We start from the raw sequence: 19,459 nt of genomic DNA on the forward strand, positions 1-19,459 counted from the left end.
TTAATAGCTTGAATTTTAATTTTATTTGGAGAAATAAGTGCCATTATATATCTAAAGATGATTTGGTTAAACCATACATTGAAGGCGGTGGAAACGCAATTGATTTTGACATAATGAATGGTGTTTTGAAACTTAAATGGTTAAAATCCTTCCTAAATAATCCACACTCCATTTGGTTTTTTATACCAAGTAAGGTCTTTAACACACTAGGGGGTATCGACTTTCTCCTAAAGTGTGACTTTGAAATTACTAAGCTACCTGCTAAACTCTCTGAATTCCATAAACAGGTCCTTCTTTATTGGAAAATGTTATTTAAACATAATTTCACTCCACATAATAGCCCAATTTGGAACAATAGATATATACTGATGAACAGATAATCTATTTTTATTCAAGATTGGTTATCAAAAGGTGTTTGGGCAATTGCCCATTTTGTAGATGAGGAAGGACATGTTCTAGGACATCAAGATTTTTGCCAAAAGTTTAATATCCAATGTTCTAAAAGTAAATTTAATCGGGTTATAAAATCCATTCCATTGTCACTTAAAAACATAATTGTAAATGATATAATATATTCTGACATCTCCCCCAAGTTAAGGCAATTATATATAGATGGTATTCGATTTTGTGATGTTAAATGCAACAATAAGTTTCTTAGATCTTCATTAAGGAGTCTTTATTCCCCAAATTTACTTAGACGTAATTACATATTAAAAGATTTCCAAAGGGAAGAAATTGAAAAAATAAGAACTGATTATATCACCTTCCCTATCCCTCCTAAAGGGAAAGAAGTCCAATTTAAAATCTTGAATAAAATTTACCCGACAAATAGACTCCTTAGTGATAGATTCAAAATAGAAACGGGTAATTGTGTATTTTGTGAAACAGAAGAGGAGGATTTGGACCATCTATTCTTTTTGTGCAATTTTATACAAATATTTTGGTTGGATTTTCATACCTGGCTTTATTCCAGTGGGATTCAAATTACCCCATTTACCTTAAATATGATAATGTTTGGAGTGTTTTTGAAAGAAAAGAAAGCTAATTATGGTGTTAATGTGTTATTAATCTTGTGTAAGTATTTTATACATAAATGTCGCTTTTTTAAGATTAAACCAACACTGGCTCACTGGAAAAACGACCTAAACCTGTTGGTTAAATCTTTGACTTTAGTTAAAAAGAAAAAGGCTGCTTTTTTTGTTTCCTTTGTAGAAGATTTTGATTTAGTGAGTTAATAATCTGTTAATTTATGTGACCCCATCTTTATATTTTATTTTCACTATATATGAAAGTTGCTAATATGTAAGAAATGTTTATTCTCTGAATCTGTAATATATGGTGCATTTTGTTTGTATGTTTATATTACTAATAAAAGAAAAAAACAAAAACAAACATGCAGTGCTGCCATCTTCTGTTTCAGTCCGTTATTACACTCTTAAATCCTACTACTTATTCCTGCGTCTTTTGGGATCTTACAAAGCTTCAAACGACGTGTCGACTATTAAATTAGTCGTCTACGATTTTAATAGTCGACATAATCGTGGCAGCCCTAAGTGGAATTGTAAAATCTCCTTCGAGCCGGAGTTGAACCAGCGACCTAAGGATTCCTGTTCCCATACACCTACAGTCCTCCGCTCTACCAACTGAGCTATCGAAGGGATCACATGTACAGTGTCTGGTTTGTTGGACCATCTCTCATGGGACCTGACAGACCTGACAGAGTCTGTTTTGCAAGAATTCCATGTTTCAAGGACTTGAACATAACAAAACTGTATCTGTCTGATTCTACATGTTCCTTCATGCCTGAGGCACTGAACATATTTCACATCAACATGAGTATCCTTCCTTTTTCCAACTCTTGGGCTGCGTTCAGACCCAGGGGAGTACTTTGCAGCTCCTGATTTGAAACTGCTTTGAAAAAGCCAGGACTGTACAGTGAAGGTGAAACGCTGATGTTATGGAATTCTTTTCCTGGCTGTGAGGACACGGCGAAATCCCTACCAAGAGTTCCCTCCAGTGTTGCATTCATGGTCATAGGAAACCGTGCCGTCATATAGAGTCATTTATTATGTAATGTAAATTTCCCCTTTAAATACTAAAGTTTACACTGATTTATATTTGCCTGTGAATCCAATTACAAAAAAATATATAAACCCTACCGACCGATTTGTACACATGACCTCGAAACCGTGTGGTGTCATTGCCGTTAGTGGTTTCCTGGATTTGCATATACATTTTATATAATACATCATTTATATTCGCAGATCTTAACTATACAAACATCTACTAACAGCCGTTATAAAATCAACCAAATGTGTTCGCTGCAACAACGCATCCTGGTATTCTTTACCTCAGGAGGGAAGTTGTCCAGTTTCCGATGAGTGTGAACGCACCATCGTTATCCTGGTTCTCCATCTTCCTCCAAACAGACGAAGGAGCACCCTGCGTCTGACACCCAGTGGAATATTTTTCTCTTCTCACGTATACTCAGCAAGGTATGGGCGATATTATACAATACAGGACCTTCTTTTAACCTTGCTGTCATTGTGGTGTGATTTTGTATCGACTGTATTTTTGCAGGGCTGCTCATCGTTTAGCTACCGTAAAGGCAGCTCCTGGAAACTGGGCCGCTGCTCACGTTTCTATTTTGACTCCAGATTTAACATAACGAAATCTTGTCATATCGGACTGTAAACCCAGGTTGATGTTAGAAGTTGTCTGTGTTTGGAGTTTGTTGTTAATATTTGTGGTATCGCAGGAGGGAGCGGATGTATTTAGCATTTAGCTAACGCTAGCTAAGTGGAAGTGCTGTGCCTCCCGGTTAATTAAAGCTAACCTGATGTTTGTTGAGAGGTCAAACGTCGTCACACCCAGAAACACAGAGCAGTTAATGTCACCGTTAGATTAGAGTAGGTTCTTCTTCACCATACAGATGAAGAAAATGGCTAATGCCGGCTAAAGTAAAGGTTTAATTGTTTAAGATGTAACGCTAAGTACGTTTTCTTCAATGTAATAGCATGTTTTAGCTAGGGCTGTACAGATACATAAATGTGTGGTCATAGGTTTACATACAGTCATTATGGACATCGATATCATATGTTTGTGCTTTTAATGATTGCTCCGAACTTCGAATTCTTTTCCAGGTTTGCATGATTGTAGAGCTTACATCATTAATAACTCTGCAAAAGTTTGAAATTATGTTGGATTTTCTCTCATCCATACAGATTCAAATATATACATAAACCCCCATTAATATTTGGTTAAGTGTCCCTTAGTAAGTTGTATCTTCCCCAGATGCTTTTGCTAGCGATCAACAGCCATAATTCTTGACCACTCTTCTCGTCAGAATTGGTAAATAAATCTACCACCGCCGTGCTTTACAGCTGCCACTCTGTTCTTAGATTTGATAGCCCTGCCATTATTCCTCCAAACATATCTCTTGTCACTGTGGTCAAATAGCTCAATCGTTGTCTCATCTGACCATAAAACCTTTCTACAGAAGGCATTTTGCTTGACTATGTTTCAAATTGCAGTTGAGCTTGAAGCAAGGGAGCAGGTGAAAGAGAGCCTGGAGAGGCAGAGATATGCTCTAGTGGCACTGACAAAAAAGATGGAAGGCCGAGCTGGAGCTGTCAAAGCACAATATGCTCAGACCACACTGGACAGGATTAGAAATGAGTACAGAGGGACAGCACAGGTTGAGTAGTTTGGAGACAAAGTTACAGAGGCAAGGCTGAGATGGTTTGGACATGTGCAGAGGAGGGATAGTGGAAATACCAGACAAACAATGTTGAATAGGAAACTGCCAGACAGGAGGAAAAGAGGAAGACTGCAAAGAAAATAAAAATAATAAAATTCATGCATTTAACGAAGGAGGGCATGCAGAGGGTTGGTGTGACAGAGGAGGATGCAAGGGATAGGATGGCAGATGATCCTTTGTGGTGACCCCTAAAGGAATCATCTGAAAGAAGAAGAAAGGGGAATGAATAATAACAAAAACAAATTAAACATAATAAAATTGCATTCTGTACTTCCCTAGTGTGGTGCATTATGATAAAATTAAGTTGCCTATTTCAGAGTTTACTAGAACTTCATATACTCTGTAAAACAGTTGGGAGTGTATAATTCAGACATAAATGGTTCTCCTAACCTGTGCCAAACCCAGGATCCTCCATTACAATTCCTGAAAATAAAGCCATATTAATGAATCCAGACTATGCGATTACAGTGCTCTGTAGTCCACTGGTTGTGTTTAACACCACTCCAGCTAATATTTGGTATTTTGCTTGGGGCTCATAAGCTTTCATTTCCACAACGGATTTTGCTCAGTTATTTATTGAAAGGGGTGTTCTCCATACTTGTAGTGTAACCTTGTATATTTGTAAGGCAGTTATTCATACATTCATTTAGAAACTAAACACATCAGGTTGGTCTGTCATAGAAGAAACCTGTAACATTTTTAGATTGGTTACTGGCTGTTGCAGTGTACTATGTTGGAGGCAAACCTGATGACTGAATTTCATTGAACTACTTTGTGGCTTGTCACCACGCCACTTAGTCATATGGCAGCCTCACTGAATGATTATGTAATATTTTTTTAAATGTATATATCTATTTATTTTTTTACAGAACTAAGGACCACAATCATGACGGACTCCAAATATTTCACAACAAACAAAAAAGGTGAGTATGATAGAGAAATTGTTTTTGTTCATGTAGACATGTTAGAGATTGGAAATCTATGGCAGTGTATATATAAACAGTACTGCCGTCAACTCTTCATCTGATTCATCTTTCAGGGGAGATCTTTGAACTGAAGGCAGAGCTGAACAATGAGAAGAAGGAGAAGAGGAAAGAGGCAGTGAAGAAGGTCATTGCTGCCATGACTGTTGGCAAAGATGTCAGGTACACTGCATTTATGACATGCGCCACACAGGTCTATAATTATAACAGTGTGATAAGATAAGCAAATCAAAGTGACGTGGCGTCTGTGATTTCTCAGTTGCATTATGTGTTGGCACCGAATATCTTAAACAAGAAGAAAATTGTGTTGTGCTTACTGACCAACAGACAATTGGATTAAAGTCCTTCACTCTCCTAAGTAATTCAGCTGCTGATATTTAACTCTGAGTTTTGCTTTTGGAAAGCTGATTAGTCTCATCCTCAGTAGACTGATGTGTGGTCATTGTTTCCGGCTCTGCTTTTGTTTCCGCTGCTCTCTGCCAACTCCCAGGATATGTTCCTGGAACTGTCAGTGCTGCTAAGAGAGTAATAGTAAATAAAAGTCTCAGTATTGTTCAGGGGGCTCACTGCTTTGCTATTGATTGCCATCGGTCAAGGAAATCAGTCATTGCAAATTAAGAGAACACAGTAGCAGAGATTAAAAAATAGGAGAGAGCAGTTGCTAAGGTACTTGGAGCTCTGGCCATTTTCACTCTTTTTATATATCTGACTAGTAGGCTCAGAAATCAGGAGGTAAAAGTGTGAATGAAAGGATGTTTTTATTACTTTCAGGCTATTCAGACATCGTTATTGATGATCACTTTGCACACAGTGTTTTTTCACAGTGTGCTAAAGCTTTACAGACATTAATTAGTCATACTACAGTTGTATGATATGTCCGTTAAGCCGATTTGTACTGATGTGAGTTCAGGACAGTTACTCATGCAGTAAATTCACAGCTAGTGTGAGAGAACATGACAGTGTCGCAACATTGTCTAGTACTCCTTTTTGAAGTCAATTTGCTTTGCTCTCAGTTCTTTGTTCCCAGATGTAGTCAACTGCATGCAGACTGACAACCTGGAGCTGAAGAAGTTGGTGTACCTCTACTTGATGAACTACGCCAAGAGCCAGCCTGATATGGCTATAATGGCCGTTAACAGCTTCGTCAAGGCAAGACAGAGAATGAACTGTTGATTAACGGCATCCTACACTAATCTGCACTAAGGCAGTTAAATCTAAAAATACTTTTTATTGTTTTCCTGCTACCATAGTTTGTCCATGCTGTTGCACAGGATCGATCAATGGGTTTCCTACATGCCAATAGGGATTAAGATTTTTGTACAGTTTTCAGATGTGTCTTGCACACAAGCTCATGATTTGCTCCAAATTACAAAGTGAGTTAGTTTTTTAACTTTGACGCCCATTGTACCTATGTAAAATCTTTCTTCGCCTATTCCTTAGGACTGTGAGGACCCCAATCCTCTGATCAGGGCTCTTGCCGTCCGCACCATGGGTTGCATTCGGGTGGACAAGATCACAGAGTACTTGTGTGAGCCACTGAGAAAGTGCTTGAAGGATGAGGACCCATATGTGAGGAAGACTGCAGCTGTTTGTGTAGCTAAACTTCATGACATCAATGCCCAGATGGTGGAGGACCAGGGCTTCCTGGACTCCCTGAGAGATCTTATTGCTGACTCCAATCCCATGGTAGGTCTCAGTACTTTACACCTCTATCTGTATCTTTCCCAAAGTTGTGTTAGTGCTTTAAAAATGCTGTTAGTTTCCTTTGGATTACTATTAAAGAATAATTAAGTTAATATAGAGTTAATTATTGTTGAAATCATTATTGTTTCATATCTTGCATTTTAGGTTGTGGCCAATGCAGTTGCTGCGTTATCAGAGATCAGTGAGTCTCACCCCAACAGCAACCTGCTGGACCTCAATCCACAGAATATCAACAAGCTGCTGACGGCCCTCAACGAGTGCACAGAGTGGGGACAGACCTTCATCCTGGACTGCCTGTCCAACTACAACCCCAAGGATGAGCGTGAGGCTCAAAGGTAGCAGTCCTGTCAACTTTTACTTAAAACTACACCATTTGTGATATTAATCAGAGTTAGAAAAATCCTTTTAAGACCAGAGATAAGCCCAGCATTATCACTACATGACACCACTGAAAATGATGAGATTTCTGCTTCTTCTCCTCAAAGCATCTGTGAGCGTGTCACCCCCCGGCTGTCTCATGCCAACTCAGCGGTGGTGCTGTCAGCTGTGAAGGTACTGATGAAGTTCTTGGAGCTGCTGCCCAAGGATTCTGACTACTACAACACATTGCTGAAGAAGTTATCTCCCCCACTGGTCACCTTGCTCTCCGGGGAGCCAGAGGTCCAGTATGTGGCTCTGAGGAACATCAACCTCATCGTCCAGAAGAGGTATATTGTCAGAAAGGACAGAGAAAGGTTTCAAGTTGAGCTGCTGGGTTTAATATTAACTCTAAAAATATTTTTAATATATAGATTTTGAAATTTGGTTATTTCCTTATTGTAATTTCTTCATATTTTACTGTGTTTGTTTGTTTACACACTCTTATGACAAGCAATTGGAAGCTGGGAAAGACAGATTTCTATTTTTGTTCTCACCACCTTTTAATGTATATTTTTTGTGTGTACACACTGAACTGAACCTTAGCACACACACAGGATAAACCTTCTTGTCTAGCAGCTTAAGGGCTATAGCAGGCAATATTACTCTATGACTGACACTTACATGCTTAGTTGCCTGCTACTTGAAAAGCATTAAATCCCTTCTTGGGATTTTTCTTTTGGACTAGGTGCCACATTATAATGTGTCATGTATTGATTTTGTGCAGGCCTGAGATCCTGAAGCAGGAGATCAAGGTGTTCTTTGTCAAATACAATGACCCCATCTATGTGAAACTGGAGAAACTGGACATCATGATCCGTTTGGCTTCTCAGGCTAACATTGCCCAGGTACTTCACAGAAAACAAGACTAAAAGTATATTGTAGCAATTAATTGTTCGAAAATCTTTAACATTATTTATAGAAAGTAGTTTTAAAATGATTCACTTCTGTTCTGTGATTTGCAGGTTTTGGCTGAATTGAAGGAGTATGCCACAGAGGTAGATGTGGACTTTGTGCGTAAAGCTGTACGAGCCATCGGACGCTGTGCCATCAAAGTTGAGGTGAGAATTATGGGCCCAGTGAGCTAAAATAATGATGTGTCATTAGTAATTTAAAACTCTTTTCTGGTAGTAAAGGTGACAGATGTTTCTGTCCTGTTTCCCTTCAGCAATCGGCAGAGCGCTGTGTCAGCACTCTGCTGGACCTGATCCAGACTAAGGTCAACTATGTGGTTCAGGAGGCTATTGTGGTCATCAGGGACATCTTCCGCAAGTACCCCAACAAGTAGGTTTCTCATTGAATGCGTGAAAAGTGTTTATCGAGTAACTATCCAGTGCTCTATATAAACCTTTTTAAAAAATTGATGGACTGTGTAGCTCACATGTGTACATGTCATTTCATGTGATGTGTAGTGTGTAGTCCGATTCTTACTTTAGAGATATGGTGTTCTTTAGGTATGAAAGCATCATTGCCACACTCTGTGAGAACCTGGATTCCTTGGATGAGCCTGACGCTCGAGCTGCCATGATCTGGATTGTTGGCGAGTATGCTGAGCGGATTGACAACGCTGATGAGTTGCTGGAGAGCTTCCTTGAGGGCTTCCATGATGAGAGCACTCAGGTAAGTTTATTTTAAAAAAAAAAATACTCATGTAAAATAAAATACACAGATTACGATACAATATACGAGAGCAGCATTACATATTTCAGAAAGGCTAGTCTTGCTTACAAAAAAACATTGAGTTGAATTTTAACAGTTTATCTAGAATAATAAAATGTTTTCATGTATTTTATCATTTTGACTTTTTTAACAATGTCAACAATGTTCCTATGATTTGTAATTATATTGTGTATTGTTATGAATTAAATAAGAAAGGTTTCAATAATCTTATAAGATAAGATAAGATAAGATAACCTTTATTAGTCCCACACGTGGGAAATTTGTTTTGTCACAGCAGGAAGTGGACAGTGCAAAAGTTATGACGCAAAAATTAGAATACAATAAGAATAAATACAGTACACAGCTATACAGAATAGAATAAAATAATATACTATATACAGTAGAATAAAATAGAATAAAAATATACAATAAGATAAAAATAGAATACGAATGCTATATACAACTGAGTAAAAATACAACGATGCCAGAAAAGATTATTGCACTTAGTCTTATTGCACATGTGTGGATGTGTGTGTTTGTTCAGTTAAAGTCTTTGTTGTGGAGTCTGACAGCAGTGGGGAGGAAAGACCTGCGAAATCTCTCCGTCCCACACCGTGGGTGCCGCAGTCTCCCACTGAAGGAGCTGCTCAGTGCTGTCACAGTCTGCTGCATGGGGTGGGAGACGTTGTCCAACAGGGATGACAGCTTAGCCGCCATTCTCCTGTCACTCACCACCTCCACTGGGTCCAGAGAGCATCCCAGAACAGAGCTGGCCTTTCTGATTTATGTTTCTGTAAATATCATTAAGTGTTGTAGTCGGGGATCGACTGTTTCAAATATTTTTTGACCTACCACAGCTATGATGAGGGGTTAGACTTTCAAAGGCATTGCATGTAAAACACAGCCATATTCCAATGGTGTGTGTGTGCTCGGACTTGCAGGTCCAGCTTACTCTGTTGACCGCCATTGTCAAGCTGTTCCTTAAGAAGCCATCAGAGACTCAGGAGCTGGTGCAGCAAGTCCTCAGCTTGGCCACTCAAGTGAGTCGTATATTTTATTCTGAAGAGGCTTTGCATGATTTTGATGACTTGTTCGGTTTCCCTCTCTCTGAGAAGTGTTTCTTTCTCTAACATATATGAAAGTATTATTCTCAGATATGTAGCTTTCTTAGCTGCCACTTTTGTAACGACTTGTGAAACTGTGGTCCTCACAATCTTCTGGTATGTGATTTCTGCCTATGTTGAGTATAACTTGCACAACGTGTTGACCTCCTATGCAGGACTCTGACAATCCTGACCTGCGTGACAGAGGCTACATTTATTGGCGCCTGTTGTCCACTGACCCCGTAACCGCTAAAGAGGTGGTGTTGTCAGAGAAACCCCTAATCTCAGAGGAGACCGACCTAATAGAGCCCACCCTACTGGATGAGCTTATATGCCACATTGGTTCCCTGGCCTCTGTGTATCACAAGCCCCCCAGCGCCTTTGTGGAGGGAAGCCATGGAATCCACCGGAAGCACCTTCCTGTTCAGCACAGCAGGTCAGACACTGTTTTCAGTGCCATACCAGTTCTACACAATGTCATGTCAGCTGCTTTTACCAGCTGTTGTTCTGGGTGCCGGACGCTGTCATGCAAAACTTTTATTGCTTTCACTACTAGTCCATTGTACTAATACATAGAGCTCATACTTTAATATATGGCTTTTTGGACATGATGGCCTGAAAGATCAGTGTAATAAAACGGTTGAATTTTTGAAATTCTTGAAAGGAGCTTAACTTTGATAATCACACTGGCGTAAACTGATTATATTCAGATATTTCATATTGGTCGCACTTTGCTTTGCTTCCATTTTCCATATATAAGAGGAAGTATTTATCCCTTCAGCAGTTCAGTTCTGTTGCATGGAAAATTTGCAAATTGGCCAGGAAGGTCAGTTCATGAAAATGTGTCATATGTCGAAATTGTGAGATAAAATTACACAACCTGTAATTGTTGAGGAGTAGATTTTGCTTGATCCCTGGTGTTTATAAGCAGAAACACTATAGTGGCTATCGTTGTACTTGTACCACTTCATAATTTCCAGGAATGTGCCCGTATTGATCTGTTTGACAACAAGCAGCTGAGTCTAAAGTCTAAACTGTTAAAATTAGTGCTACTTAAAAAAAAAAAAAGTAATTGGTGTGAGTGGTTTGATGTTTTTAAGATAAAGACAGAGTTTCTTATTCATCCAGCAGTTTAAAATGCAGTCTTCTGGTTTCAAAGCATTTGGTTTGGTTTCAAGAAAATGTTGGATAATACTTATTAATGTGATATTGTATGTTGTATATGTGAGCTGAGAACTGTTCAATTTGTTAATCATAGCTCAGTTTATGCTTTAAACTAGTTTCGAAAACAGGACATTGCCCAACTCTTAAGATATTGCCTCATGCCCCACTGATGTTGAAGAGTCAGGCAAAATCTTGTGTGAAAGAAGAATCTACAACAGGAAGCTGTGGACTTGAGGACTTTTAGATGAATTTCCGTTGAAGTGGATGTACTGTATTTGTCCCAGTTTAATAAGGAAATGTATTTACATAATGGAAACAAGTTTTATGATATAAAAAATTTGACATTTCTGTTCCAACACAGTGCTGTAGCACAAGGCCCTCTTTAGCAGTGTGCTTGTTTGCTGCTAGTTTAGCTCACAAGGTGAGATGGAAATCTCATGCAGCAGCCTGGACCCAATGGCCCTTTACTGCTCATCTTTGCCCACCTGCCTTCTTGTCTACTCTCCAGTAAATCTACTAAATGCAATAAAAACCTCCCCCAAATATAATGTTTAACTTCCTAGGACCTGGCGTCCACATATGTGGACATCACATTTTGGGTTATTTCGACCAAAATACTTAATTTTGCTCTACAAGGGACTGACATCCACCTACAAGGACAATATACTGCCACTGTTCTATCAAAATTTTAAACAAATATCCTCATATGTGGCTCTCATTTTTCTAAAAAACAAAAATCAGGTAAAAAACAAAACAAGAACTGGTAATTCTTTTGTTTTTACATTCATTGGGTCCCAATATGCCCAAATATCAAAGTTAAATTAAAAATGCATGCCTTAGGAGGTTAAAGAAAGTTGTTGCCATGCTTCATAACTAAAGATTCTACTATTTTGCATTCTTTCATAATTTTCCAGTGATCTGTGATACTTTTGGAGCTCTTAGGATTTGAGTTTCCAAGTACATTTCATTTACCAGTCTACTGTTTTGCCTTACGACAGCATCGACACAGGTGAGAGCCCAGTGAGCGGTGGGCCAGCAGCAGCCATGGACCAGCCACATGTCATTCCCAGTCAGGGTGACCTGTTGGGTGATCTGCTGAACCTGGACCTGGGTCCTCCAGTCAATGTGCCCCAGGTCTCCTCCATGCAGATGGGTGCGGTGGACCTTCTGGGAGGAGGCCTTGACAGTTTGGTGAGCATGAGCATATTTATGCACACTTACTTTACTAAATTTAGGTAAAGATCCACTGAGCGATTGCACTTAATTGTCATTGCAGCAATGGGTCTTACGTGTTTGGCACATTGTATGGAATAATAATAGACGTTTATACTGTATTCAAGCTTTGACTCCCATTAGATCCTTCTATAGTTTACCAGTGCTGGTTACGTGATGCTACCTAGTGGTTATCACCATTCATTTTAATGACTCTTTCATCACATTAAGGAGGAAAGAGGCTGTGCAGGCAGTTGTAAAACATCTGGAAAGCTGAAATTTTCCCAAAAGAAATGGGTATATGATGAAAAGTTAGTTTTTCTTTGTTCCTCCTTAGGATTGTTATAGTTGAAGAAGACCTGTTCAGATCTTGTACCTGCTGACACCATTTTCTTTTCTACTGGGTTTTATGTGTTCATGCAAGTGCGCTTGTGATAAAAAGTAACTGTTATGCTCATATGCTGTATCTTGCTGTAACACAAATTTAAAATGTTTTAATACCGTAACATTGGCTCATAAACATGTTACTAGGTATTTGTCTTCTATTACCACTTCTCCGAGCTGCCGGAATATCTGGATTTCTTCATAATCTCCTTGCAGAGTGATTTTTTTTTTTTTTTTAATGTCTAACCTACAATGCAGAGATTAATATTTCCCAGAAAGTGAGGGCTCCTCTTGATGGGTTATGGTTGCTAAGAAAGTCTCTGTCTCTGTCTTTGTGTCTTTGGTCTGTCGATAATGTTTGGATGCTGTCTTTGGTGGCCTCTCCTCTCTCCTGTAGCTGGGGGGAGACCTGGGCGGAGGTGTTGGGGGAAGTCCAGCAGTAAGTCAAGCCCTTCTGTTTGGCCGTCTGCATGCTGCATGCTTCCTGAATTTAACCCACCACACTCGTCTTACTCACGCATTTTTCAACAAGATGACCACACGGATGTTTTGAATGTTTTAGCCCATTTAAGTCTTTGATGGGACACACAAAGGCATACAGGGGCAAACTGAAAGCCTTCTCCTTCTGTCAGACATCAGGATGAATACATCACTTAGTTCTCTTTCTCACTTCCTGTTAAGACCTTCCTTAAATATTCATAGTGTGGGAATGCAGTAGACATTATATTTATGGTCATTTTTGGGGGTGGGGGGGTGGTGGTGACATGGCCACTGACACCATTTATAGGCTTTAAAGAAAGGAAGAGGTCATTGTGTAGTAATGAGGACGCAACAGATTTTACTGTGTTGTAGAGCCATTCATAGACTAGAAACCTCTTTTCTAAATCCTTTGTAATTTTTTGGGCAACCAATAATTACAACCACCTTATGAAAATAGTAGATTTTCATATTTTCCATCAATATCACTTTCAATATATCAATATATCATAATTTTTTCCATCAATTTGAACATATAAAAATATACACAGAACTGATATATTTGTTTATGCCCTCTTTTCCATACTCTTGTATGATTTTATACATTGTAAGAGGCTTAGTTAATATGATGTTAATTTGGACTTCTAATGTATTTTTTCAAATAATATTTTTTATAACAAATGGGCTCAAACAGGCAAAACAAAATTTTTACTCTTTTAAATTAATCTCACATTTGATTTTTTTGATTTGGCTAATCGTGATTTTGATGTGATTGAAATCTTGTTTTTGTTTTTTTTCTTCATAATCACAAAGACCAAATCAGTTGCTTCTTCCGTTGTTCTGGTCTAAGATTTTATTTTCTGTGTGACCCGTTTAGTAGATTTTAGTAAATTTCTCAAGTCTTCTGCGATACTTCATAAAATTATACTTTATTAGATTGTGTTTTGTGTGTGTTTTTGTTGTGATTTTTGTTGCAGGTGGGACAAAATTTTATCCCGTCATCAGTCCCCAACACTTTTGCTCCTTCACCTACACCTGCACCTCCTGCCACCAGCAGTGGCCTCAACGACTTATTTGAGCTTTCCACAGGCATGGCCATCACCACAGGAGGCTATGCAGTCCCCAAAGCAGTGAGTTCACGCAACTTTTTCTTGGAAGGTGTAACGTAAGTAAAACACTGTCTGTGTTATTGACTGCAGTTGTACTTTTTACCAGGTATGGCTTCCTGCAGTGAAAGCTAAAGGGCTCGAGATCTCTGGAACATTCTCTCGCCGTCAGGGTCACATGTACATGGACATGACTTTCACCAACAAAGCCCTACAACACATGACCGACTTTGCTATCCAGTTTAACAAGAACAGGTCAGTGATCTGACTCAACAGGAATGTCATGTCGTTGCTTATTGCACTCTTTCAGAAACGTTTTAAAACTAACTTTAATATTAATATATGTTTCTGCAGTTTTGGGGTGATCCCCACCAGTCCTCTGCCCGTTCATACTCCACTGATGCCCAATCAGAGTATTGAGATCTCTTTGCCTCTTAACACCATTGGGCCAGTTATGAAGATGGACCCTCTCAATAATCTTCAGGTACAGCAGCACACAGTGGCCACACATTTTATCAGCAGTGGAACACATTTAAAGACCTGGCCAGGGACAGGTGTCTTGCTTTTTCTGTCTCTCTGAAATGTGTGTTTTGTTTTGTTTGGTTTTTTTTAATTATTATTTAGTGTGACATGGCCATTAGTTCAGAAATAATTTCTCAGCATCTTGCAAAAAATGAAAATTCCAGGGTGTTTGCACTCAGTACAAGAATTGGAAACTGAGAAAAACAGCTAGCCCTCATAAAATATATTTTAGAAACTGATGTTTAGTTTACAGTTTTAACCTGATTGAATGCAAATGTTGGTATATTGGTTGTTATACTCAAGATGTCAAACTTACCATGTTCTCTTGTCTTTCCTATAGGTGGCTGTAAAGAACAGCATTGATGTGTTCTACTTCAGCGTACTCATCCCTCTCAATGTATTCTTTGTTGAGGATGGAAAAATGGGTAAAATTCTTAAAACCTTTTAAAACAGCAACAACAGTGTGGTACTATTCCTTAAATGGCTAATTATATTCCTCACAGCTATTGAAGCTTGACAAACATTGCTGTTACTTGGGAAATGTATATTCAGTCTGCTTTTGGGCTGTAAAAGTATGTTATAGGCAACTGAAACCTACCTTATTGTGAAGTGTAATTTCTATGGAATGAAAAGAATTCCTTCATCCCTAATAATAGATCTGAATAGAATCAAACAAAACAGTAAATCATTTAAAGGGCTTTGAATTATCAATGTCAGTGGTTTGAAACATCCAACACTTTCTACATCACTGCTGTCGGATATTTTGTTTTTTCTTCTTCAGAGCGACAGGTGTTCCTGGCTACTTGGAAAGACATCCCAAATGAGAATGAGCTACAGTATCAGATAAAGGACTGCCACCTTAATGCAGGTAGACAAATTTGTCAAAAATCTCATGAGCATGTTAAATTATTTTTACCTGCTTGTTTATTGTTTTCTTTCTCGTCCTCATAACTTGGCTCTATACTTCTTTATTTGGTAGTTTCTCTAACATATCAAAATATTAGACAATGCTTTTACTCGTGCAAAATATGGCAAATGGCACAATGATGCATTTTTGAAGTAGTTTTTCTTTGTTTCAATGATTGAATACAATTTAAGCTAACCATATCATCAGCGTGGTTGCATTAAATATATAGATGACTGATTAACACATTCTCAGCTCAGTGTTTAAAAACCTCTGTTATTTTTAAGACATCAAAAATACTCCAACTTATCCAAAAAGCCTTATTTCTCTCTGTTTTCTTTCTCCACCCGCATGCTTATCTTTGGATACTCTTTCTTTTTAACCAATGCTGAACATCTCCTTTCCTTTAAAAAAGTTCACAATATTTTTGCCACTATAATCCTAGTATTCTGATAGCTAAAAGTTGACCAAAGCAGTACTACTTTCAGAATATCTGTCCAGCTTTACTGACATCTAAAGGTTGAAGTTGATTAAAATCCTCACAAACCTAGTTTACCCTTTGCCAGTAGTGGACTTTGTATTAGCCCATGCATACATTAGTGTGAGTTCCTTAAAGTGATTATGGTTCCAGTAGTGATAGCACCCTCTTGTGTGTGTGTTTTTATGTGGCTTCTGAAATGTGAGTGAGGTGTAATCATAATCTGAGAAACCTTCCGGTCTTGCAGACACAGTTTCAGGGAAGCTGCAGAATAACAATATCTACACCATTGCCAAGAGAAATGTAGAAGGCCAAGACATGCTCTACCAGTCCCTGAAGCTAACCAATGGCATCTGGATCCTGGCTGAGCTCCGCATTCAACCTGGCAACCCCAACTACACGGTATAGCATCACAAGATTTACATTTTGACGCGCTGTTCTGGGTTTTAAAAAGTAATGAGGAAAGTTTCACCTTCGCTTACAAAGATTTTCTTGTTTTAGCTGACCACCAGTTAAAAGTTCAAAGTAACTATAAATACAGTGAAAATCAGTAAGTCATGGTATAGAATATAGTGAATCCAGAAAATAACCAGTATTTATTTATTTATTTTAACTTATACTACTCGAAAAGCAGCTAATGATTTTCAAATAATTACTGGTTATTTGTGTTAATGAGCTGATCATTTCAGTTGTGGACAAAAAGTGAGAATGCTGTAATAAAATGGTAAGGGAATACAATTACACAGCACTACCCTTCAGTAGGGGAAGCACGCTACAATATTCGTACAAGATCCTGACCCACATCCTGACCTTCCTTGTACACAGCACAAATCCTCAAAGTAAAATGGGAAAAGCACTGTCAATAACATCCCTCATTCCAGTTTTACTCCTTTATTCCTCAGTTGGTCAGTATAAGCAGTGTAAACAGAGCTGTGATTGAGCATCTTTATAAATGTGTGAGTGAGTGCGTCTCCCTTTATAACTCTGCTCTCCTTTTGTCCACAGCTCTCTCTGAAGTGTCGGGCTCCAGAAGTGTCTCAGTACGTCTACCAGATGTACGATTCTGTGCTGAAGAATTGACGCACTTCACCACTTGCCGACTCTGCTTCATCCTGACAACAAACCGCAGTGTTTTTTTTGTTTTGTTTTGTTTTTTTTATTTTATTTTTTTGTATGTGCAGCTGACTGCCAAAACAAGAGAATCCAAACAGTAAAAGATGGATACTAAGCAATTTTGGAGATTGTGTTTTTCCTCAAAGTGATCAACAGGGTAAATGTGAGATGAGACAAAGGGTATTGGGAGTGATTATCAAGCGTACTGTTGACATTTCCTTTATTTTGGCAGTTGAAAGCATCATTAAAATCCTCTTAATTCTACCCCCTATTTTTACATCTCAGTGAAAACCATTCCATCCTTAACATTACGTCTTATTGTTGTGAAGATGTGATTAATGATGAAATTGTCCTGAGTGGGGACTTGCTTTGTTCAGCTCGCACTTCTTTTAATTTAGATCCACTTTTGACGCTTTCTTTGCTTCAGTTGTACCTCCAGAGTCACAGCAGTATTCTGTTGTTTTGAGACCAGAAACGTCTGTCTGACTGCTTCTGCCACATCTGGTGGGATCACTTACAATTTGTGCAATTTGTTTAGAAACAAATGTCAACTTTTCTCCCCTTACTGTGAAGCATTGTACACTAATTGAGAAACTTAGCGATAAGTTAGCAACCCTGTAATTGCAAAATCTAGGCATTTCATTGTTTCCTTATGCCATTTATGGTCTTTCTGGCAGAGGCGTTTACAACCATCCGGTCTTCACAAAGCTCTAAATCCTTTTAATGACACTCCACCTTATCCTTTTCTTGTTAAAGCGTTCGTAAGCAGTTCGCTGTGCTGGTTCTGATATTAAACAACTTCAGTATAACATTTTATGAAGTGCTCTTCAAAAATTAAATAAATCCATAAGCAAAGGAAAAGTTACACTGTTTAGTCTTCTGATGAGCAGGTGGCATAAAGGACATTGATGGGTTTAAATTCTTAAAGTTTTACAACCACTACAAAAGCAAGAGCAGCCAATTTTGTGTTCACACTCCAGTGCCACTCTGTTTCCGGTTATTTGCTTGACACGATTTTTTTTTTTTCTTCTCCTCCTCCTCTTTTCTGAAACGGTCCCATTTACTGCAGCCACACTTTTCACAACTATATTTTCATTCCTATTTATTGTGCATCTACCTCTGTGTGTTTTCTTTTCACAGGTGTTATTGTTGCATTAGTTTCATTTCCTTGATGTGCTTTACATGTCATTTGAATGCCAGTGTTTTTATTTTTTATTTTCTTGGGGGGATTTTCATGTAATGCTAAACTGTGGGAAATCCGCCAAGTCAGATTCACAGGACCACACATTTACAAAAATGAATTGCCAAGTTTATTTTTATTACTCTCAAAAGAATCCTTATAAAGTTGGCATAGTGTGAGCTATATGAACATTAGAGTACATATACCCAAACCCCCAGAGTTGTACTGTAGGCCAGTAATGGTGTAGTAAGAAAATGTTTAGTAACTATGTATAAAAATGAAGCAAAAATGCTTTCTCCCTATCCCAGTGTGTCAGTTGTGTTGGTGACGTACATGAGATGAGAACATTAATGTGCCTGCATGAGCTCGCTGTCATTTTACCCTTTCTTAATTTCAGCTGTGGATTTCCTCAAGTCTGAAATTCTGCTCCTAACCTACGTTTCATTGTAGATCCCATTAGTTTTTTATTTGTTTGTTTTTTTTCTAAACACAGCATCGTCTTAAACACACTCCTGCAAATAGAAATGTTTCCAGCAGCACAGAATGTGGGCCGAGGTCGGTCACGGCATCTTATGAAATGGAAAAGTTTGTGTCATTGCTGTAAGCTTGTTGTAAATGATTTGTTACTGTCACAGTACCACATCTTGTGTCAATAAATCGTCAAATCCTTGGTGGTGGTGCATGGTTGTTGTTTTTTTATTTTTATTTGTGTGTTTTGTAAGTCATGTGCAGCACAGCAGACCTGAAAAAGGGGGTGAGTGGTACAGAGGACTGCAGGTGGAAGATAAAGGGTATCCTTTCGTTACCTTTCATCTCCATGTTGAGGAAGTTGCTTTGGCTTTCTGTTTATCAGAAACATGAGAGCAAAGAGGGCTGCATCTCTACCGTGCTGTGGATTCTTGCTAAGAGACTTAATCACACTCAAAAGTCTCCCAGAATTAAATAGTTGCCCGAAAGTACACTATTATTAACCTTTACCTACATGACCGGTTGCAGCAGATAGCCCCCCTCCCTCAGCCTTCCTGTTAAAAGGATGTTTTTCCTTCCCACTGTTGCCAAACTGCTTTCTCATGTGGGGTCATATGATTGTTAGATTCTCTACCTATTGTATGATCTGCTGTACAATATAAAACGCCTTCACGCGACTGTTGTTGTGATTTGGGGCTATTGGAATAAAGTTGAATTAAATTCACCTTGGAAATATCAAAACAGCTTCCTAACAAAACTTAATTGCAATGGCGTGTAATACCATTTCATAGTATAGCTGTACTCCTTTGAGTGATCAGTTGGAAA

At 38.5% G+C, this 19,459-nt stretch overlaps 1 protein-coding gene and 1 non-coding gene across 4 annotated transcripts; one reads left to right on the plus strand and one right to left on the minus strand.

Annotated features, from left to right (window-relative positions):
* Positions 1 to 1,569: 1,569 nt before the first annotated feature.
* trnay-gua (transfer RNA tyrosine (anticodon GUA)) lies at positions 1,570 to 1,658 on the minus strand. Its single transcript is given in 2 exon segments — positions 1,570 to 1,605; positions 1,622 to 1,658. It is a non-coding gene; the product is annotated as a tRNA-Tyr (tRNA).
* Positions 1,659 to 2,336: 678 nt separating this feature from the next.
* ap2b1 (adaptor related protein complex 2 subunit beta 1) lies at positions 2,337 to 18,836 on the plus strand. 3 transcript variants are annotated; one of them, XM_004561819.5, is made up of 22 exons: positions 2,338 to 2,495; positions 4,630 to 4,683; positions 4,800 to 4,905; positions 5,757 to 5,892; positions 6,184 to 6,429; positions 6,592 to 6,782; positions 6,933 to 7,154; positions 7,592 to 7,712; positions 7,830 to 7,925; positions 8,033 to 8,148; positions 8,319 to 8,484; positions 9,465 to 9,563; positions 9,803 to 10,062; positions 11,789 to 11,981; positions 12,784 to 12,825; positions 13,841 to 13,993; positions 14,079 to 14,224; positions 14,324 to 14,453; positions 14,832 to 14,916; positions 15,273 to 15,359; positions 16,121 to 16,275; positions 16,879 to 18,836. In XM_004561819.5, the coding sequence occupies exons 2-22, from the start codon at positions 4,647 to 4,649 to the stop codon at positions 16,951 to 16,953; spliced, it is 2,862 nt and encodes a 953-aa protein (XP_004561876.1). In that variant the 5' UTR covers positions 2,338 to 2,495; positions 4,630 to 4,646; the 3' UTR covers positions 16,954 to 18,836. The 3 variants fall into 3 exon arrangements, with proteins under 3 accessions (XP_076745507.1, XP_004561876.1, XP_004561877.1); XM_076889392.1 differs by lacking the exons at positions 16,121 to 16,275; positions 16,879 to 18,836 and adding an exon at positions 15,811 to 16,100 and having other exon boundaries at positions 2,337 to 2,495; XM_004561820.6 differs by lacking the exon at positions 12,784 to 12,825.
* Positions 18,837 to 19,459: the final 623 nt, after the last annotated feature.

This window comes from Maylandia zebra, linkage group LG10 (assembly GCF_041146795.1).
Source record: "Maylandia zebra isolate NMK-2024a linkage group LG10, Mzebra_GT3a, whole genome shotgun sequence".
NCBI lineage: Eukaryota > Metazoa > Chordata > Actinopteri > Cichliformes > Cichlidae > Maylandia > Maylandia zebra.